The sequence below is a fragment of the Leopardus geoffroyi genome, chromosome A3 (assembly GCF_018350155.1).
Source record: "Leopardus geoffroyi isolate Oge1 chromosome A3, O.geoffroyi_Oge1_pat1.0, whole genome shotgun sequence".
Classification (NCBI taxonomy): domain Eukaryota; kingdom Metazoa; phylum Chordata; class Mammalia; order Carnivora; family Felidae; genus Leopardus; species Leopardus geoffroyi.
Window position 1 is genome coordinate 89,737,878 of NC_059336.1, and position 27,752 is coordinate 89,765,629.

At 53.3% G+C, this 27,752-nt stretch overlaps 1 protein-coding gene across 1 annotated transcript; it reads right to left on the minus strand.

Annotated features, from left to right (window-relative positions):
- FBXO41 (F-box protein 41) lies at nucleotides 1–27,619 on the minus strand. The gene is made up of 13 exons (XM_045446483.1): nucleotides 27,159–27,619; nucleotides 12,624–13,654; nucleotides 10,934–11,159; nucleotides 10,367–10,440; nucleotides 9,738–10,096; nucleotides 8,666–8,907; nucleotides 8,335–8,450; nucleotides 8,060–8,212; nucleotides 7,784–7,879; nucleotides 6,327–6,445; nucleotides 5,990–6,148; nucleotides 4,418–4,533; nucleotides 1–4,285 (listed from the first exon to the last, which is right to left on the minus strand). The coding sequence occupies exons 2-13, from the start codon at nucleotides 13,514–13,516 to the stop codon at nucleotides 4,223–4,225; spliced, it is 2,616 nt and encodes an 871-aa protein (XP_045302439.1). The 5' UTR covers nucleotides 13,517–13,654; nucleotides 27,159–27,619; the 3' UTR covers nucleotides 1–4,222.
- Nucleotides 27,620–27,752: the final 133 nt, after the last annotated feature.

A 27,752-nucleotide genomic window follows, 5' to 3' on the forward strand; every position in this document is an offset into this window, starting at 1 on the left:
TTCCAGTTTCACCACCTTTTTATTGGATACAAAGTCATAAATTCTCTGATGCCCATGTGAGTCCTTTTAAATACATACACTCAGGTACATTCGGCACAGGGCATCTGTGGATAATGTGGAGCAAAGTGCTGGGATGGTGATGCCTGGGTGGGGCAGAGAAGTGGGGCCAGGGAAGGCCCCCTGGGGGCTGGAGGTACAGGCACCACTTCAGAAACAAAACCAAAAAATGCTCTCCACCCCTCCACCTCATTTGCTGGGGGTGGAGGAGCTACCCTCTCACGGCTCAGGCGCATTGCAGCCTGGCTGTGCGGGGAAGGCAGGCCCGGGGGCCACTTGTGGAGGTCCCCACTAGCGGTGCCCACTAGAGCCAGGCCTACCGGTGCCAATCATGAGGCAAGCCTAGGTCACCTCAGGCCTCTGAACCTAAAAGCAGGACCCCTGCTAGGGCAGGGCTGAGGCCAGGGAGCCCGAGGCCAAGCCTCCTGGAGCCATGCCAGCAATGGCAGACAAGGCTTGGGCTCATGGTGGGGAAGCCTGCCTGATTGTCAGGGCAGTCTTGGGACTGGCCAGGGTCCCAGGGGGTTGGGGAAGAAATAGGAGCTGGTTGCCTTAGTCGGCCCTGGTATTCTGGTCTTCACCCAGTCCTAAACCTTATCCTCAGGCAAAGGCTGCAGATGAATACACTTGTCCAGGAATAAATACATACACACGATACACAGCAGTATATACAGAAATGCGGGCCTGGAACAAGGCTGGGTGAGAAAGCATGACCACCAGGGTTAAGGAGAAGTGCCGCCAGGCCCCTGGGGGAGGGAATTCTACTCCTCAAGGACTGATGGGCTAGACAGATCCCATCAGTTTGAGTTAACTCCTCTGGGCACGTGGGCCCTGCACCGCTCACCATCTCCCGTCTTCAACCCAAGTCCACCAGGAATTGGGTCTTTGGCACCAGTAGTCACTCTGGAGAGGTCTTCAGCTTAGTGCCTTAGAGGGACTTAGGGACTGGGCAGCTTCCCACCCATGGCCCAAAGGACCAGGGGAACAAGCAGAACCCAAGGGAAAGGATGGAGCCAAACCTTGGAGCAGCAGGCGTTGGGAAGGAGGTGGCTTTTTCGTTGTTGAAGGACTTCCCATGAGAGGCCGGCTCAAACCACTCACAGGACCAGGAAATCCTGGACTGCCTTGCTCCTTAGGTGGTTTCTCGGCCAGTGAAAAGCCATGGTTCTGGGCAGCACATTTCCTCTCCCCGGGGGGTCAGACATACACAGCATCTCCTTTGTTCCCTGCTGGTGCCATGGGGAGGCAGCCCAAGCAAAGCCTGATGAGTCAGCCTACCATTGCAGGCTATATAACAGGGAGAGGTGGTAGGGACACCAAGTGCTGGGGCCCATGGGACCTCTGCATGTGCCCGGGACCCCCGAGCAGGGCCTGCCTTGATTGGGTCTCTCAGGTACTCCCCTCCCTTGCATCTTACTAGGTGTGAGATGGAGGAGGATTCTCCTTTGAGTGAGTGAGGGATAAGGTGCCTCAGGGATGGCCAGGCCCTCCGTCCCTGTTTTCCATCCTCAGCCTGCTGTGTGGTTGCCAAAGAAGTGAACAAATGGAACAGGCCTGCAGACGAGCTCCCCGCACAGCAGCAGGGCTCATCCCGCTGAGAGTCAAAAAATAGCTGAGTTGGGGGACAGGGGGCCTGCAACTTTCCGGTTCTCAGCACACGTGAAGTCCAGGGTGCAGGAGTCTGTCAGCCCCAGGGGCAGCTGTGCGGTAGAACACGCTGTGACCCATCGTTCCCGTCGGCAGGAGCCTGTGCAATACGTACTCCCACACATCCTTTACACACACACTAAGCTGGCAAATACAAGGTGGGGACTTGCTGGCCAAACTTCCTGCCAGCCAGGAGAGGGGAGGCCCTGTTCACTCTTCTGCCCCCAGTGCTGGTGGTGGTCAGGGCTGTTGCAAGGATGTGTGGATGGGTGGGTGGAGTGGGTGAATGAACCTACTCCTGGAATCAGTTCTTTCAGCACTTTCTCCCACTCTAGCTCACTGCCCATGCACCCTGACCTCCTTTCCTGACATTCCAGTGGCTGTCCACCCCGGGAGAAATTACCCAAAGCCTTCTATTCAGGGATGGAAGCTTCCTGGGGCAGAAAAATCCCTCAGTAAGGTAGGCTCAGGCCAAGCAAGCAGGGCATCCCTTTGTGCTTTGTCCAGGAGATTGGGGGGGGGGGGGGAACGGGGGCATGGGTGGGCAGCACCTCCGGTCCTAAGGTCTCAAGCGGGAGCTGTAAAGGGTGCAGTTGGCAAGGCAGGACAGATGCACCCAGGGTACCCTCATATTTTTTCCAGGTCCCTGGAGGACAGAGAAAAGTTGTGCTTCTTCCTGTGACTCCGGGGGACAAGGCCGGGGAGGTGGGAGCCAGTGGAGCCAGCCGCTCTGGAGTGGGGGATGCCACACAGCCAAGGCTTTGTGCACAACTGGACAGGGAATTGCCAACATGACACCCTTGGTATTTGGGGTCTTCAAAGGGCAAGGCCAGAATAAGCCACGGGAGGAAAAGTCATCAACAAGAGCTGGGACAGAGCTGGGTGTGGAGCCAGGGGAGCTGGATGCTGAGCCTGTGGGGTCCCTGCTCTGGAGGACTCATTACAGGGTAACCCAGGCTGGGTCTTGATGTCTAAGCCAGGCTGTGGCAGAAAGTTGGGTCACTGCAAAGGGCTGAGAAACTAGAGGAGTCCAGCCCCAGCCAGGACCAGCAACCTAATGGTTAGGGCAAAGCTGGTCCTGTATAGGAGAGAAGGAAACCCTAAGATGGATTGAGGCTAATGTTTGAAAGAACTTTCCAAATGAATGTTGGCAGGACCCGTGGCCTCTACACCACTGTGAGGGTTCTGAGAGTAGGAACTGGGGAGACCTGAGTCTTTGGGGCCTTAGTGCCAGAACCTGGTCTTGCTGGAACCGTGCAAGTCTGTGAAAACCTGCTTGCGTTCTGTGACTTCTAAGCCAAATGGCTGTGGCTCAGGCCCCAGCACTGCCCCTAGGCTAAAGAACTCCAGCATAGCCCCCAGTCCATAGGGCCAGTGGAGACTGGGGAGGGAGGCAAGTCTGATGAGGGTGCTCTTCCTCATTCTTGGCCTCATGCGTCTGGTTCCCTACCAAGGCTACATCTTCAAGCAAGCTAGCCAGACAAGGAAGCAGCCCAAACCACCCTCCTGGCCTCCTCCAGACTCCAGCACAGAAGGCAGCCCAGTGACTCCCTCCCACCACAGCACTGGAGATCCAGAGTCCATTACATTGCTGCCCAAGCACCTGGAATAGAAGTTGTTTCTTGAGGACAGGAACTGCTTCTCACTGCTGATAAAATTTCCAGAGCTGGCTCCTTGCCTCGCCAGAGGCTCAGGATTGGTGGAAGGTATAGAAACATGCACCTTTTAGCTCTGAATTTAGCTCTGGTGTGCCATGGGGGTATGTGGTTGTTGGGAGGAGGGGTCTTGTTTCTACAGCAATAAAAACTAAGTTTTCTCTACTTGGCAATTTCCCCACTTTGGGAGTGGTAGTTTCAGTATCCTGGGGAAAAGTTCTAGATGAATGTTTTGCCATTCCAAGCCCATTCCACTACCTCACTGCCCCCTGCCCCCCACTTTTGGCTGACCACATTCCCAGACCCCCAAGGCCTGTCTGTGTTATCCCTGGAGAATGTGGACCCAGAGCCTCGGCAGGCTGTCTGATGGGGGTGCCCCACAGAGAGCTGGAACAGGGCAGGGGGAGGAAAAGAGCCCTTCTTGCCAAGTCTGAGCTGCTTTGGGGAGCCCCGTCTGGCCTGGGGACTAGCAGAGGCCCCTGACAAGGGGAGGCCTGCCCCAGCGACCCAAGCAGCCGAGGAGCCACTCAGTGATTATGGCACGTCCTCGGGGCGATGACACCGGGTGCTGGTGGTGACTCAGCTCCTTCCTGGCTGTGCCCAGAAGGCTGCTCCAGTTGGGGGTGGAGTGGGGGTCGGAGGGCAGCTTCTGTCCAAGCCCCTGCCCTGAAGAGCCAGTGCCCAACATCAGGCCCGTTGCTCCGCTGTCCCAAGAGGAGGACAGGAAACTGTCAACCCTTCCCTGGAAGCTAGGGATAACACAAGGCCTCCGAAGGTCTAGTCCAAATCAGGGTCCCTCTGGAGGTCCAAAGAGAGTGCCCTGGTGTGGGGCCGGCAGGGGCCCTGCCGCCCCCCACCCCGGGTTAGCAGCCGCCGTCCACCTTGATGTGCAGGATCTTAGAGAAGCCGGGCCTCCGTCGTAGGGCCTGTAGACCGAACCCTGGTTAGTTCCCCTCAGGTCGAGGCAAGTGGGGCCCTCCCATCACACACCCAGGTCACCAACCCCAGCCCAGGGATGCCACCTGGGGTTTTGGTTGGCCTAAGAGCCAACTCCTTACCTGGAGTTTTGTCACCATGTCCTCAAACAGCTTCTGGGCCTCAGGACTGCTGGGCTCTTTGAAATAATCAGCAATCCCAATCTGGACCACGATGGACTTGAGGTTCCGGCAAATGCCTGGGAAAAGGTGGGTAATAAGGTGGTGGCTCATGTTTGGCTTGGACAATGGGGCTGCTCTTCTATCGCTGATTCATGAAATCAGAACCCTACGGAGATGGTCACGTGCCAGGCATTGGGAACCACCTAGAGGAGAGCACACTGGTGGCACCCAGGGGATCAACCACACGGGAATGCAGGGGAGGAGGAGGGCAAGGTCATAGAGCAGAGGCTGCAGTGAACTCTGGGAGGATGAGTGGGAAGCGGCCAATTGTGCAGGGGCTCTAGGAACTTTCCTGGCAGAGGGGACAGCTGTGCCATGGCCTGGGCATCGGGAAATGAATTAAAAGGACAGAGTGGCTGAGGTGAGGCTGATGGCTCTTCTCTGGAGCATGGAGGAGGGGACAGGCAGCAAACAAGTTGGGAGCAGAGGGCTTAAGGGACTAGATGTTGCCATGAAGTCAGTGGAGGAGGAAGAAGAAAATCAGGTGGCTGAGAAGGTTCTGGAGGTCATGATTTTAGAGGTTGAGCAGTTCTGGTGGTCAGTCCAGGGCCAGGCCATGAGGCTGATGGGGAAGGAAGAAGAGGATCCTAGAAATAATAAGAAAGTCAGGGAGCCTTCAGTGCTGACGATGTAGGTGTGACCAGGGCCTCAGGAAGGGGAGGCCTGCCCCAGCAGCCTGAGGAGCTGAGGAGCCACTCGGTGGTTACTGCAGATCCTCAGGGCGATGACACTGGATGCCGGTGGTGACTCAACCGTGCTGGCTGTGCCCAGAAGGCTGCTCCAGTTGTGTGTGTGTGTGGGGGGGGGGGGGGGGGGGTCGGAGGGCAGCTCCTGTCCAAGACATTGCCCTGAAGGAGTGTGAGCAGCCTGAGCTGGACACCCATGTCCTCAGTGAAGGTGGAGGAATGGCCAGGAGTGAAGTAGGTGGCTAGAGGGAGGTGGGCTCAGAGGAGGCATGGAGTCTACACCATGGAGAAAGGAGTCTTCACCCTGAGAATGGTCCTCACCCTCCCACCCACTCCAGAGGGTCAGCTTAGAAGAAGGGGATACAGAATCCAGAGAAGTACAGTAACTTGCCCAGTCACACAGCTAATAAGCAGTAGAGCCAAAATTGAGACCTAGGTCAGTCCAGCTCCAGAACCTGTGCTCCTAGCCTGTCTGTTCTGCCTCTGCCCTTGGCCAGAGGCTCATGTGGGGCAGATGGCATTGTACAGCTCGTGTCTCCAACGTACGTAGAGCATAGGGCAATAAATGTCGAACCGAACCATTTGGACCAGATGCTGGCAAGACTTGAACGCCACACTGCCCGCAGAAGACACTTGTGGCAAAGCCAGGATTAGGGTCCCGGTTGGTCTGCCCCCAGTGCTGGCTTACTGACTAGGAGCGACAGACAGGGAGCTGGCTATGCTACTTGCTGACGTGGCACAGTAAGTGGTGACAGTGGTAGCCCCCTCCTGCATTCCCATCGCTCACTGTTGAAATGCAGCAGGGCCTTGGGGGTGACGGGGGTGGCTGTGAGCACCAACATCTCCAGTCCCTTCAGGCCTTCCCGGCAGACCTCAGCTGCCACCTCCTGGGTGATCTCCGATACATGGTCCAGCTCCAGGACCTGCAGCCGCATGCAGTTTCTTGCTAGGAAGGGGGAGGAAGAGGGGAGGTCCTGCTGACAAACTCCCCAGGCTGCCTCCCGCCCAGTGCCTTGGTGCTCCTGCCACCACCCAGGCTGCAGCCCCAAACCCCCTGGGATTTCAGTGTTGCACCCACACCTGCTTCCCACCACCCTCCACCCCAGTCCCGAGGAAGGACTCACCGAGTGATGCCAGGCCCTGCACCCCACAGCCAGCGCCCCCAACCCCCAGGGCCCGAAGGTGGGGCCAACAGCGGCCGATCATCTGCAGGCAGCGGTTACTGAAGCGCGTAGGCTGCTGGCTGGAGAATGGGGCGGAGAGAAGGCTGTCAAGGAAGTTTCTGGTTGCATGACACCCCAAGCCGGCTCCTCTTTCATGCCCCGCCTTAGGCTGGGGCCCCCGCCAACCACCCAGCTGCTCCAGTTAGAAACCTGGAATCATCCCTGACTCTTCCTCCCTCACCTCCTGCCAAGACCTACAGATTTTGATTCCTGGATAACTCTTCGACCTCTCAATTCAGGCCACCATCCACATTCATCTGGATTCATCTAGAAGAATCCTACACACTGCTGACAGTGAGTCATTCATTCCTACATTCTCTCAGTCATTCAACAAATGGGCCTCAAGTGTCCACTCCAGCCAACAACTGAACTAGCCCCTGGGGATACATCAGTGACAATATAAACATGGTCCCTTCCCTCAAGGAGTTGGGGGAGGGAGGGACACAGAAGGTAACCAATCTGATATAATCCTGTTAAGATCTAAGATACCCCAGTGGCTTCCCAAGCACTCTCTAGATGAAATGCAAAAATCTAAACCCCTTAGGCCAGACCTGCCTAACCTTGCCCCAACCTTCCTTTCCACACTCATTGCTCCCCTCTGCCCACCACCCACATCAAACTCTCTATTTCCCTGAACACTTCATCCCTCAATATTCGCCCTGGCAGCAGGTCTGGCGTCTGCTTGCACTTGGAACCAGAGATATGGAAATGGGCATTCATAGCCCCTACTCTGAGAACTGCGAGTACAGCGTGGACTGAAACATAGAGAAATTATTGCAAAGCAAATGACAGCAGGGGTTGGGACAGGGTGCAGTAGGACTGGAGGCGGGGAGCAGTGCCAAGTTCTGCCAGGTGTTCACGAAGGACACTGGATGCCCTGGGAGGAGTTGTTCTGTGGAGAGAGGGCTTGGGGGACAAAGCGCAGGGACAAAAACGCCTGGTCTGAGGAACTCCAAGTAGAGCGGTGAATGATCTGGATTCTCTAAAAACCAGCTCAAACAAATGTGGCTATTTCCAGCTAGCGTTGCCTGAACACCTACTGTGGCCCCTGCAGGCCTTATGTACACATCTCACTGGAGCCAGCTGCAGTTCTCCCAAAACTGAAAGATCTCTAATACCGTCTTCACTCTGCACTTGAGAAACTAAGACATGACTGGATTGCCCAAAGTCTCACTGCCAGTAAGCCAGGGCATCACCCCATGTCTGATTTGGAAGGCTTGCTCCCAACACTTACTTACACCGACTAATGAATGCGAATCTGTCTCCCCAGTCAGCTTTTGGAATGGCTCAGATCTGCTCAGTCCTCAGCCCCAGCCCCAGCCCCACCCTGTCCCCACCTGACCCCTGCCAGGGCTCACCAAGGGTGAAGTGGCGCCACCTGGAGGGAGACGATCTCTCTGCAGCCTGCACCCAGAGCCCAAATGACCTCGTGGCCCACGGGGTCTGTGGCACTCCTGTTGAAAAGACAAAGGTGAGACCACCCACCCTAGTGGCCTTTGCTCCCTTCCCTTGGACCATAGAACTCTTGAGTCCCTTTGCCTAAGACCCCTGGGGAAAGAGTATGCAGACCCCAGGGATCCCTTTGGCCCGAGGCCAAGAGGGTGTGGACCTTGAGTCTAGTGGTGTGCACCTACCTGTAGGTGACGGCCTGCAGGGCACGGCAGTAGCAGCTGGCCAGCCAGAGTGAGCGGTCAGTGAGGATGTTGGGACAGTGGGAGATGCGCAGGATCAGCAGGTTCCCCCCAGCGGCCTTCAACAGGGACTCCAGCCCTGCTTCCAGGCAGCCTCTGGGGATGGCCAAGAGGTCAGGGCACTGCCTGTGGCCACCTCCCCCTCTGGGAAGCAACCCCCAATGGAATTCTGAGTCTGCAGCCTGCAACACCCACCCGCCCACCCGCCATGGGCTCACCGGGTGCTCCGGGCATATTCTTCCTTGCTCTCCTTCTTGCCCCGCTGCCGGGGCTTCAGGTTCTGCAGCGTCAGCGAGTGGGCCTGGGTGCACCACTGAGCCAGCATCGCCAGGAACTGCAGGGAGACAAGGGTTACCTGGGGATGAAGGGGTCTGTGCTTGCCTGCCTAGAGGCAGACCAGCCCCTAGACAGGAGGCTCCATGAGAGCATTGTGGGGAGTCAGGCTGAAGCTGGGGTATTGTAAGCATTTCAAGGACCTGACCTTGAGGGGCCAGATTCTGCTGGGAGAAAGGTGGGTTCACGGCAGGGGCAGTGGACAGGGACAGGCACCTTGGAACAGACGCGGGCATTCTCCAGCAGCACCCGTGTCCAGACCGCGGGGTGACGAGCCACAAAGCGCCAGTCCCGGCAGACCTCGGCAGCGTGCAGCAGCGTGCGTGTGTCCAGATAGGTGAAGATGCAGAACAGGGCGGCTCGCATCTTGAGGATCTCTGGGCTGATGACCTCGTTGGAGCGTGAGGGGCTGCCCCTCTCAGCTCGCCGACCCCGCCCACTGCCTCCCTCGGGGCGGGCTGCACAGTACCAGAGGGTCAAAAGTCAGTGTGGAGGGTCAAAGGCCAGTGTGGAGGTGCGGGTGGGGAGATGGGGGGGGGGCTAGGAGCTGCCGAAGAAATAGTCACGAAAGACTCATGCTGGAGGGCCAGTGACTTGGGAGGAAGGACAAGGGGCCTCTGCTTCCCCCTCCTCTGCAACACCCTATCTCTATACAAATTAGAAAAAGGTGACCCTTCCTCAAGCAAACTGTCTTTTTAAGATCCTATATCATCACAGAGTCCAAACTCACCCCTTAGATGAATCAACTGAGTCAAGAGTGGGGAAGGGTTTGGAGGGTGAGGGTACAGATGGTTAGAAACCCAGCCTCTGTGAACAGAAGGCCAGGGTGAGGCTGCCCAGAGCACTCACTCTACAGCAGTCATGCACCTGATCTCGGCCCTCTAACCTCCTGACCCTGACCCACCCACATATGCACATGGCCTTGTCCGTATACAGAAGGGGGCTCGCCCTGCTGCTCCGGGACTTCAGCCTGCAGTTAACACTCAACTACTCTCCTGTAAATGTGAACGAGCCCACCGCGTGAATGGACCCCTGAGATGTGGCATCCTTGTGCAATACCCAACCTGAGCGCCCCTGTGCTGCAGCCCTGCTCTGTCACGTGAGTTCCTTGCCCAAGCTCACAGGGCACTTGTAGGACAGTTTGTCATTCTCACTGTGGGGAGTCTGGGACAGGGGGGAAAACAGGTGTGGGAGCCCAAGGGATTTACCGCCTCAGCCCTGTGTCCCCTGAGAGGGCCCAGCACCAAGGAAAGACTGGCCTCTCTGGCCTACCCTCCCCAGGACTCACCTGAGAGCCGGCAGCTGCTCAGTGGCCCGGCCATAGCAGGCCCAGAGCGGGGGGCATCTGAGGGGCCCTCAGCCTCTGACTCCGTGGTTCGGGAGCCCACGTCCGAGACATCACCCTCCTCCCCCTCCGTGCTGTGTCGGCGGGGTCTGCGCTGCCAGTTCTGGATGGCCTGGCGCCGCAGGCCTGAGCTGCGAGGGGGCTGGGTACGCTCCGAGCCGCCGTTGGCAGCCTGGGCCCGTGTGCTCAAGCCCCCAGGGCCACTGTCCTCGGGGGCCCCCTCTTCTGGCCGGGGTAGCTCCAGACTGTCACTGTCATAGCAGCCTGAGCTCTGGGATGCAGCAGGGACACGGCTGGAGGCCCTGGGGTGGGGTGGACCAGACGGTGAGGAGCGAGGGGCACCAGGACTGCCCGAACTCCCCATGCCACCCCTACCACCGGCCAAGGGCAACCCACTCCCCCTACTTTCCAAGAGCCCCCTTCCAACAGTGTGGAAAGGCAGACATAGGTGACCCAAGGAATATGGGGAAAGGACAAGGAGCCAAGGCCTCAGATGGGCCAGCCATCCAGTGGGCCAGTGGATCTTTCCAGGGTGAGGGTGGGCTGTGGGGCGGGCCAGGCCCGAGGCTTACCCTGTGCTGGGAGAGGAGCCATGCCTTGACACGGCGTATGTGCTAGGCATGGCCGGGCCCGCGTGGTGTTCTCGCTGTGGGCCCCCAGAGCGGGAGGGAAAGGCAGGGGGCACAGGAGGCAAAAGGGTCAGAAGGAACGGGAGAAACAGGGCACAAGATGGAGAGAAGAGAGGAGGGAGAGGAGAGAGAAGGAAAAAAGTTGGGAAAGATGGACAAATAGACAGACAGACAGCCCAGAGAGGCAGGCTCCCCGGCCCCCTCCCCACACCCACCCAGCACCCCAGACCCCGACTTGTGGCTCCCGGGCTCTCATTTGAGTGGAGACGGGCCCCTGAGAACCGGAGCGGCTGGATCACACCTCACTGGATCGCAGCCTCAGGGGCCGGCACGTCTGCCCAATCAGAGGGGCCCCTACTTCAGGCCTCCAGTCTGCTCGTGGGGAAGAGCCAAAGAAGGGAAGCATGGAGCATGACGGAGGGGGGGGGGGCGGAATGCCAGGCAGTGTGTGAGATGAGGCTGCACGGGGCAGGGGCGCAAGCGGAGGGGGGAAGGCAGGCAGGCACTCACCATTCTGCCTGGACCCCGGGGGCCGGGCCCGGCACCGCTTCCCCCCGCTCCGCGGCCCAGGCTGGCGCTGGGCGTGCTGCCACAGCTGCTGCTGATGACCTGCAGCTGCCGCTCGGCCCGGTCAGCCCGCTCGAGCAGCTCCTCGATGAACTGCTGCAGCCGCAGCTTGGCGCTGGCCTCCCGCGCCGCTGTCTCCTTCAGGAACTGGTCGATCTGTACCACCTCCCTGGGCCCGGAGCAGTCTCTTATCCCCATGCCTCGGCCTGGCCGCCCACCCACCCTCCGGAGGGGACCCTGAGCAGTGGGGAGAGACACGGGCACAACTGCCTGTGGTCACGTGAGTGCACGCGGAACAGGCCCAGGCACAATGCCCCATAGGACAGCACACACAGAAATGCGAACATCCACCCCGAGTCACACACTCACACCCCGCTGACCCAGCCCCAACACTCCTGCCAGACACCCCTCCTCCCCACCGAAACAGTCATACTCAGTGACACTCAGAGCCACCCCCTCCCTCCAGCAATGCTCACGGGCACACAGCCATGCACACTCATGTACGTGTCAAGTTCACTTGCAGGCACACACGCAGTCTGAGGCAGGCACAGTCCCAACGACACATTCCAACACACACACACACACACACACACACACACACACACACACATTTTCAGAACCATTCTCAGATGCAGAAGCCTCTGGGAAGTGCATGTACACACAGCATGCTTCAGAGTGACTTCAGGATTCACAGTTGGTCATACATCCACTCAACATTTACTGGGCACCTTCTAGGTGTTTGGCACTGTATTAGGGACACAGCAGTGGACAAGCCTGAGAAAAATCCCTGCCCCTGTGGAGCTTACGTCACAATGGGGACAGATAAATAACATCCATCTACTTCGAAATTCTACATTTAAAGACCAGGGAAATAAGGAGAAGCCAGCAAAGAAAACCGAGGAGGAGCAGACAGGAAAAAAGAAGGACATTCCAGGAGAGTGTCCTGGATGCCAAGTGAAAAAGGGGTTTCAAGGTTATCACTGTGTCAACGCGGCTGAGACGCTGAGATGATGACTAGTGGCCTTGGCAACATGAAGGTCATTGGTGACACAGATGACAGTGGTGGAGGTGGACATCTGATCAGAGTGCATTGAAGACGGAAAGTGGGGAAGGAAACTGGAGACAAGGAATATAAACAATACTTTCAAGGAGTTGTTCTGGAAGGAGAGAAAAGGGGCTGTAGCCTAAGGGGGGCAGCGGGGTTAGGGCAGATGGGAGTAATGATCTTATGTCTGGATGCTTTTAGGAATGATACAGTTGATGAGGAAAGTCTGGTGATGGCAAAGGGGGAGAGCAGAACTGCGCTATGTCTTTGAGTAGGCAAAAGTAGGAAGAGGGTCTGGTGCCACAATGTAGGAGCTGGCCTTCGCTAGAGAGAGAGAAAGGGAGAGAAACAATTTTCACAGCAGGCCCGTGGTCACACTTGCATGTACTCACAGTCCCAAACACATACCTTCATGACACTCTTGGCCCCACCCACACCATCATTACAGGCTTGTGGCCATAGATGCCATATTACAAAGCCATGGCCACACAGACACAAACACAGACACACTCAGGCCCAGTCACGGTGGTGGCAGCAGCAGTGACACACACGGGCACACCCGCCCACAGGGCCCCGCGGGCCACTCACTGCTGCTTGCGGCTCAGCTCCTGTTCCTTGTGCACCAGGTCCTGCTTGAGTGAGGCGAGCAGCTCCACACTCACGTCCACCTGGCGCGAGAGCTCGGAAGCACGCTCCTCCAGCTCCTCCTTCTCGCGCCCCAGCCGCGCACTCTCCTGTCGCGCCGTTTCCAGCTCTGCCGCCTTGCGTTCCAGCTCGGCTTGCAGCCGACCCACCTGGCCTGCGATCTTCTGCTCCACCTCTTCGCTCAGCCGCTCCAGCCGCCGGTCGACCTCCAGCTTCTCCAGCGCACGGATCTTGAGGCGCGCCAGGCCCTCCTCGTAAGCCACATCAGCGGGTGAGGGGGACGCGGGGGAGGCGGAGGCGGGCCCGGGTCCCGGCCCGGGCGGCGGCGTCGAGCAAGCCGAGGAGGCCACGGACTTGCGGGCGAACAGCTCCCCCAGCGGGATTTCGATCTCTCGCAGCGCGTAGCGCGCGGCGGCTGCGGGCACGAGGCCGGGCTCAGCCAGCTCCTCGCAGGGCAGGCTGGCGGGAACCAGGTCGCCGGCGAAGTGGGCGAGGGGCGCGTGGTGGTGATGGTGGTGCAGCAGGTGCGGCGTAGCGGGCGACGGCCCGGCCGCCTGCTCCTTGCCCTGGAAGGACGTGCTCTCGAAGACCTCGCGCCGGGCGCCGGGCACCGCCAGCAGGGCGGCGGGCTCGGGCGTCAGCGGGAAGCCCGAGGCGGCGGCAGCGGCGGCTGCAGCTGCCGCGGCGCCGTCGCAGATGCTGTTGGTCTTGGAGAGGATGTAGAGCGTCTCGTACGTGTGGCTGTACTCCAGGTGCGCGCGCAGCGACGACAGGCTCCGGAAGCGCTTGTGCTCCCCGCAGCGGGGGCAGCGGTACGGCAGGTCCAGCGAGGCCATGGCCCCGCCGCCCCCGCGGCGCCTGGGCTCCACCGCGGCCGGCCCGCCGGTCAGCCGGGCGCGCTCATGGGGGGCTGCGGGCGAGCCCCCCTGCGAGGTCAGGAAGGCCCAGGGCGCTCACGGCCAGGGGCGAGGAGGCTAGAAGAGAGGGAGTAAGACTTAGGAGGGTGGTATCCCCACCCGTAAGGAAATGTACTTCCCCAGGAAACCCATGCCCATAATGGAGGGGCGAGGGGATACCAATGGCTTGACCTCCCGGAGGAGGCTGGCCTGCTCCGGTACTGGTGGGAGTGCCTGTACATGTATGAGAGTGAGAAAGAATGAGGATTCTTTAAGGGGGGAGTGGGGGGAGAGAAAGGCATTATTATTATGTATAACACTTCCAAGCTATATTCCAACTCAAACAACCCAAATGCCCAACACCGGTAGAATGGATAAATTGTAATATATTCAGAGTGGAATTTTATCCAGCGATAAGAAAAGGAAGCACTGGTACATTCAACAACGTGGATGAATCCATTCAATATTATGTTGCATGAAAGGAGCCAGAGGGCGTGCATAGTGGAGGATTCCATACATATGGAATTCAAGAACAGACTAAATTGATCATGACAGAAGTCAGAATAGAAGTTACTCCTGGGGACGATAAACTGAGAAGGGGCAGGAGGGAACCACATGTGATGCTCAAAGTGCTCTAGATTTTGATATGAGTGGTGGTTTTACATGTGAGTACGTGTATACGTAAACAATCAAGCTGTATATGTAAGGTTAGTGTACTATATGTATTTGGCTGTATGTATGTTACCTCTGAAAACAAATCTTTGGGGCGTCTGGGTGGCTCAGTTGGTTGAGCATCCCAACTCTTGATTTCGGCTCAGGTCATGATCTCCTGGTTCTTGAGATCAAACCCCACATCGGGCTCAGTGCTGACAGCACACAGCCTGCTTGGGATTCTCTCTCTTCCTTCCCTCTCTCTCTCTGTTCCTCCCCTGCTCATGCACACACACTGCTCTCTCGCTCTCTGTCTCTCCAAATAAATAAATATAGTTTAAGAAATCCTTAAAAGAAGGTGTTATTTCCACCTTGATGGAAATACCCATCAAGACAAACTATTGGTACCATGTTGCAGTGACCAAATTGTCACCTCACCTGATGATACCTGTGTGTGTGTCCCTGTTTGTTCCTGTCCTGTTTCTGTACCACATACTCCCATCCCTGCCATGCTAGGCACGTAGCTCCTTTTTCAAATTTCTTTGCTAGGTTGGTCTCCAGTAAGTGCCCCTGCCCTGCCCTTTACTCCAAGGGCCACCGTATTTGTCCTCTTCAGGCTTCTAGCACAAGACACCACCCTTCCTGGCATCCTAACCCTGCTCACTCTCAACTCCTGCTGCCCATCCTCCCTCATCTCTGGCTTCTGGTCACACCACTCCTGCCTTGTGGAATCTCTACCCTATTCGTCACTGCTCTCCTCTTCCTAACTGCCCTCAACCACCCTCTGCTGTCCCTGTGCTCCTCCGGGTCACAGACCACTGCTTATCAATCCAGTTGTCATCAAGGATCTTCCCCCACTGGTCCCACCGTTCATACTAATGACCAGTCTGTCTTTACAGACTGCCATGAAGCTGCCCCATTTGGGTTCTCTGACCTCCTCTTCTTACTGCCTTCTGAATCTTCCTGTCTCCTGATGGGAGGTCCACCTTCATATCTACCCTCTCCCCAGCAGTCTGGTTTGCTCCCATTCACTCACAGCTTTAAGCCACTAACTCTCAGCTCTGCCTCTCTATCCTGACTTGCTCTTGACTTCCCTTTGCCTTCAGGCATTTCCACATGGATATATGGGTGAACATCTGTTCCCTTTACCAGCCCAGAACCCAGTCCTCCTGGTAGAATCATTCTGCTTTGCCCTTGGGGAACCATCCTTCCTTCCCCACTTTCTCAGTCCCTGTGGTCTGAGTGGGGGTTGATGGTCCACTCCCGACTCTAGGGGTAAGAAAGTAATATAGACCTGGCCAAACAGAGTGCTGGGATGGGCAGAGATCGCCCAAGTTGAGTCAATGAGTCATTCCTCCAGGACTTTTCTGGAACTACTGGGGAAAAGCATCCTCTTTGCATTCAGGTTTCTAAGCTGATGGGGAAGGCTAGAGCTGCAAGGGCTATCTTTGTCTCTTTGGGGAGGAACCTCCTGGGAATGAAGCCAATACAGAGAAGCAGAGCTGAGATGGACAGATTTCTCACAGATACTGTTTGAGATTCTGGTCTGTTCAGTTGGGTGAGCCAATCAGTTCCCCTTTTTTCTTGACCATTTGGAGTTGGGTCTGTGGCACTTGCACTAGAAAGAAGTCCGAAGCCAGAAATTAGAGTGAGAAATTGAATGTTTTAAAGGAATAGGCCCTAAGGAAGAATTAGCTGAATTAAGTGGGGAAGTAAGATAGTACCAGATCCCTCCTCAGAAGCTGGTGAACCCTACTACATAGCAGCAAAGCAGCTAATTAAACTCTTGCACTATTTGCCGAGCTCAGCTGATGTTCCTACCTGGAACTTTAGGGGACCTGTAGAAAAATGTCACCATATGGGGTGTGGCCTTTCCCATGGCCTCAGTAAGGTCCGACAAGAAAGAGACACACTCTGGCTGAAAGGGGCACATCTGAAAGCAGACAGGAAGAAAATGCTGCTTTGCCTAGAGAGGCCCTTTCTGCCTGAGGCCAGTAATCCAATATGGCTGAGAGTCAGATAATTAAGAGCCAGTTCTCTGCTTCTAGCTAAAGTCAACTCAAGCAAAGACAGGGAGGCTGGAAACACAGACAAAGACAAACCTGGGCCCTCACAGGCTCTTGACTCCTCAGGCTCTCCAAGAACCCCTCCTGCTGTGCCCTCCCAGCTCGACAGAGGTTATCGTTGCTTTCATCAAAAGAGCCTTCCACTGGGATACAGCTTGAGTGAGAGAGGACAAATGAACTCTAGACTAGGGGTTTGCATTGCCCTTTGCAGAGGCCTAGCTAGAGGCAACAGAGCCATGGCTCCTGGGAAGGGCAGAGCACCAAGAACTGTTGCTAAGAGACAACTCCTGCTCCTCCCCCAACACTATCACCAGGGACTTGATTCACGAATTACAACTTCCAATGAGGTCTCTAGTTTGGTTAATGGCTCTGGGGACAACTGAATGCAAACTGACTGAAAGCCTCCTAATGATTAAGGGGATTGTATTGCCAGAAAAACCCACAAACCTGGAAAACAAAGGCCAGGGATTACTCAGCTACTAATGTTCCTCACCCCTTAAACTTGCCGTCAGTGGGAGGTGACTCCCCCCCACCCCGCCCCACCGCAATGCCCCTTTTTGTGTGTGGCACAGAGCATGAAGAACAACGGAGGCTCCTCGAGATGGCAGAACCATAGCAGCCAAATAGATGAGCCAGGGAACCTCATCCTTGCCAACTGGTCAAGCATGTGGACCATGCTATGGGTCTGTGACCACTGAGCATTTTTCCTCATCTCCCCTCTTGAGCTGGGAGGGTTTTGTTCTTTCAGCTATCCGATCTTTCCTCCATCATAGTCTGGCCGTAAATTGAAAGACCATGAGTGGCTAGCTCAGTACCTTGCCAAACAGCCCAGCACCAAGATCTTGAATTGGGTCTAGATGTGGTAAGTGGATGAGAACTTGGAACATCTCCTTCTGGAGATGGGACAAGTGTGTTTGACGTTTTGTGAGGGATAGTTGCATTATCATAAACAGAAACATTTTAAAAAATTGTACAAGTGGGGGGGGGGGGTCTGTGTAGATCTTGTTCAGACGTGGAATGTAGAGGACATTTATTGTTTTTGCTGTTCAGCTCCAGCCCTGCTTTGTGGATGGACCCCCAGTTTTCCCTTGAGAACCATTGCCCCCACTTTGGGTGGGGCTCTGGGGGAGCACATATGACCTTAGCCTGTTCATCAGTCACAGCGCCAAACTCCAGGCCAATATAGCCACTCCAGGACCTGTGCTCAGCTGGTAGAATGTGAGCCTGGAGCTGCTTGTGGCCACTTTTTTTTTTTTTTTTTTTAATGTTTTAATGTTTATTTATTTTTAGAGAGAGACAGAGTGTGAGCAGGGGAAGGAGCAGAGAGAGAGACACACACAGAATTCAAAGCTGTGCTGAGCTGTCAGCACAGGACCTGACACGAGGCTCAAACCCACACACTGTGAGATCATGACCTGAGCCGAACTTGGGTGCTTAACTGACTGAGCCACCCAGGTGCCCCTGCTTGTGGCCACTTCTATCCTCCTTGGGCAAGAAGAACAACAAGGCTCCTGATGACCTCCCTTGAGCATCCAGATCCAGATCTGCCTAAAACTTTAATCCAGGACTTGTCAATTGTGTGAGGCAACAAATTTTTTTGTAGCCTAAATCATCTGAGTCAGTGGCCAGTCACTAGTAATGAAGCTCTAGACTAACACAGTGACCCACAGTGTAAAAAGCAAACCTTGGACTTCCCCTCACCCACTCCCCAGCATCCATCCCTGTTCTCTTCAACAGTGCCACTGTCCTCCCAGTCATACCACACCACTGGCCATCTTGACTTTGCTGTCTGCTAACCATCAAGACCTGCTCATTTTCTCCATCAGTTCTCTTCTGCTCTGTGCTCTTCCTCACACCCAGACTGCTGGCCCAGGCTTCAGCTCAGAGATCTATCTCGTCCCATATTAGGCCCCAGATTCCTCTGTCTACCGAGAACTCATGCTCCTTCAATGGCTCCCAGCATCTACCAACTGCAGCCAAACTCAGCTTCACCTTTGGCCTCGCTGTACTCTCTCGTTTTTAAGTTTATTCATTTTGAGGGAGAGAGGGGGAGAGAGAGAATCCAAAGCAGGCTCCGCACTGCGGAGCCCGATATGGGGTTCGAACTCACGAACCACAAGATCGTGACCTGAGCAGAAATCAAGAGTCAGAGGTTTAACCTATTGAGCCACCCAGGCGCCCCCTGGCCTCACTTTACTCTCGCCAATTTGAGAGCGAAAAGTGGCCTGGCTGTTTTGCTTGCATTTCTCTGATTATTATGGCTGGATATTTTTTTTTCCCACATATTGAGCAGTCATTTATATTTCTTTGGTGACTTGCTTATGTACTATTCTTTGCTCATTTTTATACTGAACGTTCATATTTTCTTACTGATTTGCAAAGGCTTTTATAATGTTGATCCCTTGTCATTTATATACTACGAATGTTTTACTCAAGTCTGTCAATTGGCTCGTTTACAGTCTTTACTGATATAATAAAGCTTATAGTTGGCTTCAGTAAAAATCTTTAGCATTTCTGATTTTGTTATCATGCTTAGGAAGTCCAGCCTTACTGAAGATTTTATAAACAGTTATATATGTTTTCCTTTCATACTTTGTGTAATTACCTTTTTTTTTAAAGTCGAGAACAATTTTTTAAAATTAAGGGCCTTAGGGGCACCTGGGTGGCTCTGTCGGTTAAGTGTCCGACTTCAGCTCAGGTCACGATCTCATGGCTCGTGAGTTCGAGCCCCACATCGGGCTCTGTGCTGACAGCTTGGAACCTGGAGCCTGCTTCAGATTCTGTGACTCCCTCACTCTCTGCTCCTCCCCCGCTCACACTCTGTCTCTGTCTCTCTCAAAAATAAATAAAAAATGTTAACAAAAATTGTTTTTAATTAAGGGCCTTAAACAAATAATCATCCATAAACTGACAATGACTTGGTAGCATACACATACTTCAGGCTGTATGGTTTCCTTTTATACAACAGAGTTTTAAATCCATCTAAAAATTTTTGGTATGCATGGTGAGACAAGGATTAAAACAAAACAAAACAAAACAAAACAAAACACTCCCTCTCTCTCTGCCCCTCCCCAGCTTGTACTCTGTCTTTCTCTCAAAAAATAAATAAAACATTAAAAAATTTTAAAAAGACACAACTTTTTGTTATGGACATCTTCACATATATTCAAAAATACAATATGAAGATAAACTATGTCATATACCCATCAACCAACTTCAACAGTTACCAACTCATGACGCTTCTGTTTTATCTGTATACCTGCTCCCATGCTTTGTACTTCCCCCACCCCCACCACTAGATAATTTTGAGCAAATCCAAGTTTTATTTTACCCAAAAACAACTTAGTTATCTATAAGCCAAGGACTTAAATTAAAAAAAAAAAAAACTTAGCAGGTGCCTGGGTGGCTCAGTCAGTTAAGCATCCTACTTCGGCTCAGGTCATGATCTTATGGTTCACAGGTTCGAGCCCTGCATCAGGCTCTGTGCTGACAGCTCAAAGCCTGGAGCCTGCTTCAGATTCTGTGTCTCCCTCTCTCTCTCTGCCCCTCCCCCACTCATGCTCTGTCTCTCTCTCTCTCTCTCTCTCTCTCTTAAAAATAAACATTAAAAAAAATTTTTTTACTTAGTCACTGTTCAACATCACCATCGTTTAGGTATATTTTTTTTTTAATTTTTTTTTTTTTCAATGTTTATTTATTTTTGGGACAGAGAGAGACAGAGCATGAACGGGGTAGGGGCAGAGAGAGAGGGAGACACAGAATCGGAAACAGGCTCCAGGCTCTGAGCCATCAGCCCAGAGCCCGACGCGGGGCTCAAACTCCCGGACCGCGAGATCGTGACCTGGCTGAAGTCGGACGCTTAACCGACTGCGCCACCCAGGCGCCCCTCGTTTAGGTATATTAACATCAAAATCATTATCATCCATCACCATTATCATTAGGTATATTAACACCAAAAAAGTAGCCTTGAGAGGGAAATCCAGAAGAGAGTTCTCTGAACAGACCAACAAAATAAATAGTCTTGTGGCAAATCTATTCAAAGTGCAAAAAAGAAAGAAAGAAAACAAATACATAACACTGTGAATGAGAAAAGGGATATAACCACTGACACAGAGATTTTTTTTTTTTTAATTACTAAAATGCCACCAGGTACAATTCTTGGCCCAAATTGTTGAAAATCTGGATGAACTGAATATTTTTCTAGGAAAATATAAATTATCAAAATTGACTCAAGAAGAAGTAGAAAACCTGAATGGATTAATAACTATAGATAAAATTGAAGAAGTTGGCAAAGTGACCAGAGATGTTATAAATAGAATTCAGTTCACCCACACACACAACTGTTCAGGAACAGGGTTATTCTGTGATGTATGGTCAGCTTGGTATCAGGGCACCCGTGGGTACCTGCCCATCCCAACTAAGTGCTGAGCCCTCCAGTGGGGGCACTTTCAGGGATCAGAACTTGCCAACCTGTTCCGTCCCCTCCCCATATACTTTTGAAGCATCCTTTTCCTACACAGCACCCTGCTAGCCAGGCTCTGACAAAGGGGAAAGTCTGGGGGTGCAGGCCTATGTGTGGACGTGCAAGGCAGAAGTAGGAAGGGACTTCTTGGGTCCAGGTGGCTCTTCCCCTGAGGCCAGCCTGCCCCACAGTTTCCCTCCATATGCTGGAGCTGAGGAAGGACTATGAATCATTCTTAGGAATATTTTTGCCTAGATGTATGTACTCCCTCAGCATGAGCATAAGCTTTGCCTGGATGCAGGCAAGAAGGTGATGGAGGCAGGGGGAGGTAGAAGAGGAAGAAAAAGAAAAATAGAAGTGTTGCCTGTTCAAATTCTATCACAGTCCTGTATTAGGAGTATCATGACAGAACAGTTGGAGATTTTCCTTTGCATTCTAGTCTCCTCAAATCAGCAACCTCTGCGTTCCTAAGACCTGCCTCCTTTTTCAGCCTGGCCCTGCCCCTTGCCCCCATCCCCAGGACCTGCTATGCTCCTGCCATCTTTCTGAAATGCCTATCTCAAGTCTACTTTCTTTCAAATCCAGCTGAAGGTTTGCATTAGGTAGAAGGATTCTACAGGATGAACCACAGAATCTTTTTTTTCTTTTTTTTTAAGGCTTTCAGGTGTGTGAATCTCATCTCCTCAAACAAGACCAACCATTTCAAGATGTGTGTCTTCTCTGGCTCCTGTCTACTGTCACATTCTCACTGACTCTGACAGAAACACAGATTATCTTGCATTTTCATGGCTTCCACTACCATGTAATCATTGAGAATGCCTGCAGTGGATATTAGTATTTTTATCTGCTCAGCAAGTCTTCTTCACCTTCTGGTAATACATCTCATTCTTTCTTTGGTAAGCTGGCCCTCCCCATTCCATGTGGTTCTGACAGGGCTGCATGACCCAGGCCTAGCCAATCATGTCAACCATGGTGCCCCCATCTCCTTGGCCACAATGAACGACCCAGGAATGGACACATTCCTCAAGCTGAGCCAACAAACAGAGCCATTCACTGGGAATATAAATGAAAGACTGAGGAGTCTCTTATTCCTCTGGAATTACATATTAGGACGCTAAAGCTGTCTATGGCCTTGTGTAACCCCCACCTACTACATGGAGAAAGCCCATGCATGGCGGGGAAAAATATGGCCACACTCAGAGCGCAGCTGAGCTAAAAGCTAGAAAGAGTCCTCACCACATTTTTGAGAACCCAGGTACAGTCATACCCCAAACACACCCATCCCCCTGCTTTCCAGTTACATGAGTTGGTACATATCCCTTTTTGCATAAAATAATTTGAGTGGGATTTCTGTCACTTGTAATCAAAAGTCCGAATAATCTCGCAAATCTGTATTTCTAGCCTAGCATTCTCTCCTGAGCTCTATTAAAACATGAATTCATTCAGTGTATGTTTACTGAATACCTGCTCTGGGCCATGAATTTTATCAGGTGCTGTGCTAGGTATGCTGAGGACATCTTGAGATCTTGCCTTCAAACAGCTTGGGGTTCCCTGGGACAGACTAAGTAAGGTATTAGATGATACAGTAATAAAATAAATGCTGTGCAAGAGGCTAGCATGGGATTCTACACTCAGCTTGAGGAATTGGGGAACCCCCAGAGGCAGTAGCATCTAAATGACTGGAAGAGTCAAGTCAGGTGAGGAAGTGTAATTATGAGATTGGGGGAGGAGAAGGAAGGCATTCTGAGCAGTGGAAACAGGATGCGCAAAGGCAAAAAAGAACATCTCTCTCTGGGAACTAAACCCTAAGCTCTGTCTCAATCACTGCTACTTCCCCAGCACTTCCAACACTGCCTGGCATGGGGCAGGTGCTTGGGTAAGTGTTTGCGGAATGAAGGAAGGGCAAGGACTTAATCAGATATACAGTTTAGAAAATGGACTACTGAGGGCCAAGGTCAAGCAGAAGGCTGTTGGAGGCAGAAATTGTTAGCCAAGGTAGCAGGAGTGCAATGAGGACAAGGATGGATACGGGAGCAACATAGGAAGGAGAGTCAAGAAGGCTTGGTGACAGAATGATTGTGGCTCATACTAAAGGGAAGAGTCAAAGATCAAGCTCAGGTTTGGGTTTTGAGCATGTAGATAAATGGGGCTGTGGTTAAGGTAGGAGGGAAAGTGAAGGAAAGCAGGTTTGGGGGAGAGACGAGCCTGGTTGTAAATTCCATGAGTTTGAGGTTCCAGAGGGCCTTGGAAATAGAGATAGTCATTGACACATAGTTTGCAATATGGAGCCAAAAATATAGGTCTGGCAACTTAAGCATAAAAGTGGATGAGTAGGACCAGGGAGAGGGTGCAGAGAGAGGAGAGCAGGGTAATAAAGGTGGACCCTCAGAAAAGCAGGGGAGGGAGAAGAACCAAGAAGTTTCTAAGAACCAGAAGCAGCAATGGGAATTCTGGTAGGAAACCTTTTGGAAGAGAGGATGTCAAGGAGGGAAGAAGTGGGCAGTAGTGTAAATGACAGTGTAAACAACAGGAGTTGATGACACAAGTCATAGCAGAGGTGGCAAGGGTCCACTGGGGACTTCAGGGAAGACCTCTTTGATGAGCCCAGCTGATGGGGGCTGAGGGGAGAGTGAGGTGGAGACAGTGAGTACATACAGGAAGCTCAACTATGAAGGGGAAGAGGCAGCATGGGAGATTCCAGAAGGAATTTTTAAGATGAGAGACACCAGAACATATTTGAATGCTTCTTAGAGATAACCTAATTCTAATCTCTACTATCACTTCCACTAGCATGAGGCATACATAACCCATGCCTTAGACCTGACATTTGTAGCAATCTTTTTTTTTTTTTTTTAAGTGCTCCTTAGAAGCAGCCTGTAGAGAGGGAGACGATGAAAGGGTGGTATTTTAATGTAGGTGGCTCAGAGCTTAATGTGGCTAATAGTGTACTCATAATACATGATTCCTTCAAGCCCGCATCTTTCTCCTGTTTCCCATCTTGACCAACATCTTCATTATCTACTCAGCACCCTGGATGCAACCCCCAAGGCACCTCTGCTTTCTCAAAGTCCTCATCAGACCTCATCAATCACCGGTTTTTGTTCTACTGCCTTCTAGATATTTGATTCTTATTTCCTCTAGTCCCTCCCCCAGACCATAATTATCCGCTTCTATCTGGTCTGTTGATACTGTTTCTAACTGAAGTCTCTAACTCCTCCTGCTTTTTCTGAAAATACCAATCCAGTCGTGTCACTCTTCTTCCAAAATAAATCTCTGAGGGCAGGCCATTTTCTGGGAGGTAAAGTCCACCCTGCTTTGACTGCCCTCAAGCCTGGCCAGGACCAGACCACCAGACAGCCTTGCCAGCCTAGCTTTTGTGTCCTGCTTCCCATGTACATCCTTAATGAGCCCTGCAGGGCTCAGTTTCACTGAGAAGTGCCATGTGCTGTCACACCCTCAAATCTTGGCTCATGCTGGTCCCTCTTCCTGGGACTCCCTGCACCAAATGGTGAATTCTGCAGGGCCACCTCAAATGCTACCCTTTCCATGAAGCCTTCCTTGACCCCCTCCTTCAGCTCAAATCACATCACAGCGTGAATCACTCCTTACCACAGCTCTTCACATACGGTAACAGGTGTCACATGCTGGATGGTCATGGACTTGTTTGCACATCAGATCCCACCCTATTCGCACACTGGAAGGCAAGGACAATGCAAATGATTCACCCTCACACCTTTCTCACCCACAGCAGACATCAGTATATCATTCTTGGAGGAATCACACTGAATAATGGATGAACTGATTGATTTCATGTAACCAAAGTGATTTCTATCACTCATTATCATGGAACTGGATGAATCTGGTTATAATTAAGTCAATCTAAGAATCACCTGGAATTACAAGTGCTTCCCTGGTTCGGCTTACGTCCCACCCACTGGCAAGTAAGAACTTGCTGTGTCTTCTTGCCTCTGTCACTCTAACAGAGCTCCAAGGCTTAGGGCTTCTGTGCTTCATTCTGTTTTATTCACCCGACAAAAAGATATCAAACACAAGGGCCATGCCAGCCACTGGGAGACACAGGGATGAATAAGACAGTCAAGCCCTCAAGACGCTTACAGTCTAATAATCGAAACAGTGAACATTTACCTACTAATTATTCTGATCAGATACCATGCTTCTCATTTAGTCTTCATGACAGTGCTGCCACATAGGTGGTATTCTCTCTATTTTAGGAGGAAAATGAGGCTCAGAGTGGCCAAATCACTTGCCCAAGGCCAGGAAGTGACTGTAATAGACTTTGCTCTGATGGCCTCCCTGGAACCATGCTTCCAGGATTCTTGCCCTTATGTTGTGCCCTCCCACACTGACTCAAAAGTTGGCCATGTAGTAGCACAGGCTTGATAAGCAATTGTACCTTAGAGCTTATAACCTCTTACAGTATTTCTCTAGGGATACAGCTGCCATTAAAAAAAAAGAAAAAAAAAAAAAAACGCTCCGGCTGAATTACTGAATGATTAGATATTGTATGTAGAGAGACCCTGAAGGATGAAAGACCACCTTGATGTTCCTTTCCAGCCAGTCCCTCAACTGAATGCTGCTGAGAGGTGCCAAGTGAACCCACAGCCACGGCCATAGTCGTGGCCAACACACAGACCATGAAAAATAATAAAGCATTATTGTTTTAAGCCCCTACATTCTGAGGTGGTTTGTTGCACCACTGAATAATTGAAACAGTTACAAGTCAGGATTTGACTTGTAAGTCTACCTGATCAAGTATTACCTGATTTCAAAACCCATACTAAGAGTATATCAACGTATGTTACTTCTAATTGGGAGGGGAATGTTGCACCAACTCTACAATATTCACAGTAAATATTTGTTGATTGAATGAAGGGAGTGGGGGCACTTCCATAGAGGCAGGAAAGTCCAGGGAATTCAAAGGCAGGATGGCAATTACCTTTCAACAACTACCACCCCCTTCCAGCTACAAATATTCCAAAAACAAAAATATACTAGGCATCCCTAAATCTAGAAACATTTGTGTGGACATCACCAAACTTCCTCTCTGTCTCTTTTTCTGTTAAATTCAGATCAGGCAAAATCGAGAAGTTAGCAGAGTTTGGTTTTTGATGGTCACCCACCCTGCCCTCGACTCCCCCAACATGTCTCTGGCACCTCCTCTACCCTCTCACTTGGCCCTCTAGGCCCAAGAGCTCTTTCTCCCTCTTTCCATCTAAAATCCACATGCAGAGTAGGGGAAGAGGATTTGGATGTTAATAGATGGCTTTACAGGCCAAAGAAATGAAGCCCTAAGTTCAGTGCTTTCAGGAGACATCTGCCAGCAGGTGGAGGAGGTGTTCTAAGGATGGGGAGGCAGCTGGAAGTGTCCCTGTGGATGGAGAATAAAGGAATGCCCCCCCCCCCAAATCCCTCCAAATCCCCAAGAAGGAGGGGGTTGTGGCTCTCCACACCTGGGGCTGTGGTCCCCACTTGTGTACCTCCCAGGGCAATCACTATAGTCTAGTGAAGACCCACAGGGGTCAATGCATCCAGTCCCCTGCTTCCCAGCAGCCCTGACACTGCCTTTTCTGTTCTAAGCTCCCCTTCCCTCTTGTGCTCCTGCAAACATGCACACACCTCCCAAGGTCACACACACATGGCTCCAGCACCTGGATCCCACACCCGGAAAACCATCGGGGCCCCTCACAGCACACTCGACCTAAGGAGAGCAGGCCCCACTCCCGCTCCCAGGCACACCATGGCAAGTGCACACAGGCGCCGTGCCACACACTCACATGCAAAGCAATGCAGTGGGGCGCGCACATCCAGATCACTGTGGGTAGTCACCAGCGGAGGCACTGGGATATGAGGAGACAGAAACATGCGTGCACACACATGCACACCTCCAGATCATCCTGACTATCACACGTGCACGCCGGCACGCACACAGACACCCAAAGCCTCCCACCCTCAGACACCCGCACAGGTGCCCAGCCAGGCCTCAACACCAAGCCCCTCCCCCACCCTTTTTCAGAAGCAGGTGAAGAGGGCTGGGTTTGAGGGCGCTCTCCTTCCTCCCTCCCTCTGGCCCTGCTCTCCAAGGTCCAGAGTCCCAGAGGGGTCTGGAGCCCGCCCCCGCCCCCCAACCTGGCGCGGGGAGCAACTGGAGAGAAGCCGGGGGGATGGGAAGCCTGGTCTCAAAACGTTCTGATTTTAATTCCTTAAATTAACCCCTTCCTTGCCTCTGGCCTGGCCTGCCCAGAATGCCTCCCTGTCCGGCAGCCTCGGGGGCCTCCCGAGGGCTGTGGGGGAGAAGGAAGAGGAGGAGGAGGCAGCGGCTGGGGTCCTCCCTGCCTTCTCTCTCCAGGAGCGGTCCCGCAGCGCGCCCATGACTCGCCCTTACCTCCTCCACCCCGCGGCGAGGCCAGGCCCCGCGGCCCTCGGCTGGGGGTGCACAGGCAGCCCCCGCGTGCCGTGTCCAGATGCAGGGCCGCCCTGGGGCCTCGGATCTCGTTCCCCTCCGCAGCCTCGGGTGGCCGCCGCGGCTTGCGCCCCCGCCTCCCTCCCGGGGCGGGGGCGGCCGAGCCTCCCAGCCAGTCGCAGCGGGAGGGGCACACAAACCGGGTGGGGGAAGGATGGAGGAGGAGGTGGGAGGAGGAGGGGGCTCGCGGCCGGAGGAAAGGAACAGAAGGGGGAGGGAGGCAGCAAGGAGGTGGGGCGGAGTCGGCCCCTCCTTCGGGGCGGGCTCTCCTGCGAGATGGGGAGCGGCAGATGCCGCCAGAAGCGGCTGCGCCGGGACCCCACGTTTTCCGTTGAAGGTGGCTTCGATGGGGGAGGGGTCCGCGGCGCCGCCCTGGGGGTGCAGGGACCGCTTGGCCGAGCCCTTCCTTGGTCCCGGTCTTCCAGGCTCCCGGCACCGCCCAGTGCACTCTCCCTGCCCCAGGCACCTCTTCTGCCCACCTTTAATTCAAACCGCTCCGCCCTAGCCCTACCACTC

Excerpts from the sequence above, each read along its gene's own strand:
- FBXO41 (XM_045446483.1), bottom strand. The coding sequence starts at position 13,516 with ATGGCCTCGCTGGACCTGCCGTACCGCTGCCCCCGCTGCGGGGAGCAC. Across the intron at positions 10,097-10,366 it reads GGCTCCTCTCCCAGCACAGG|GGCCTCCAGCCGTGTCCCTG; the intron begins GTAAGCCTCGGG and ends ACCCCACCCCAG. Across the intron at positions 4,286-4,417 it reads ACATGGTGACAAAACTCCAG|GCCCTACGACGGAGGCCCGG; the intron begins GTAAGGAGTTGG and ends TTCGGTCTACAG.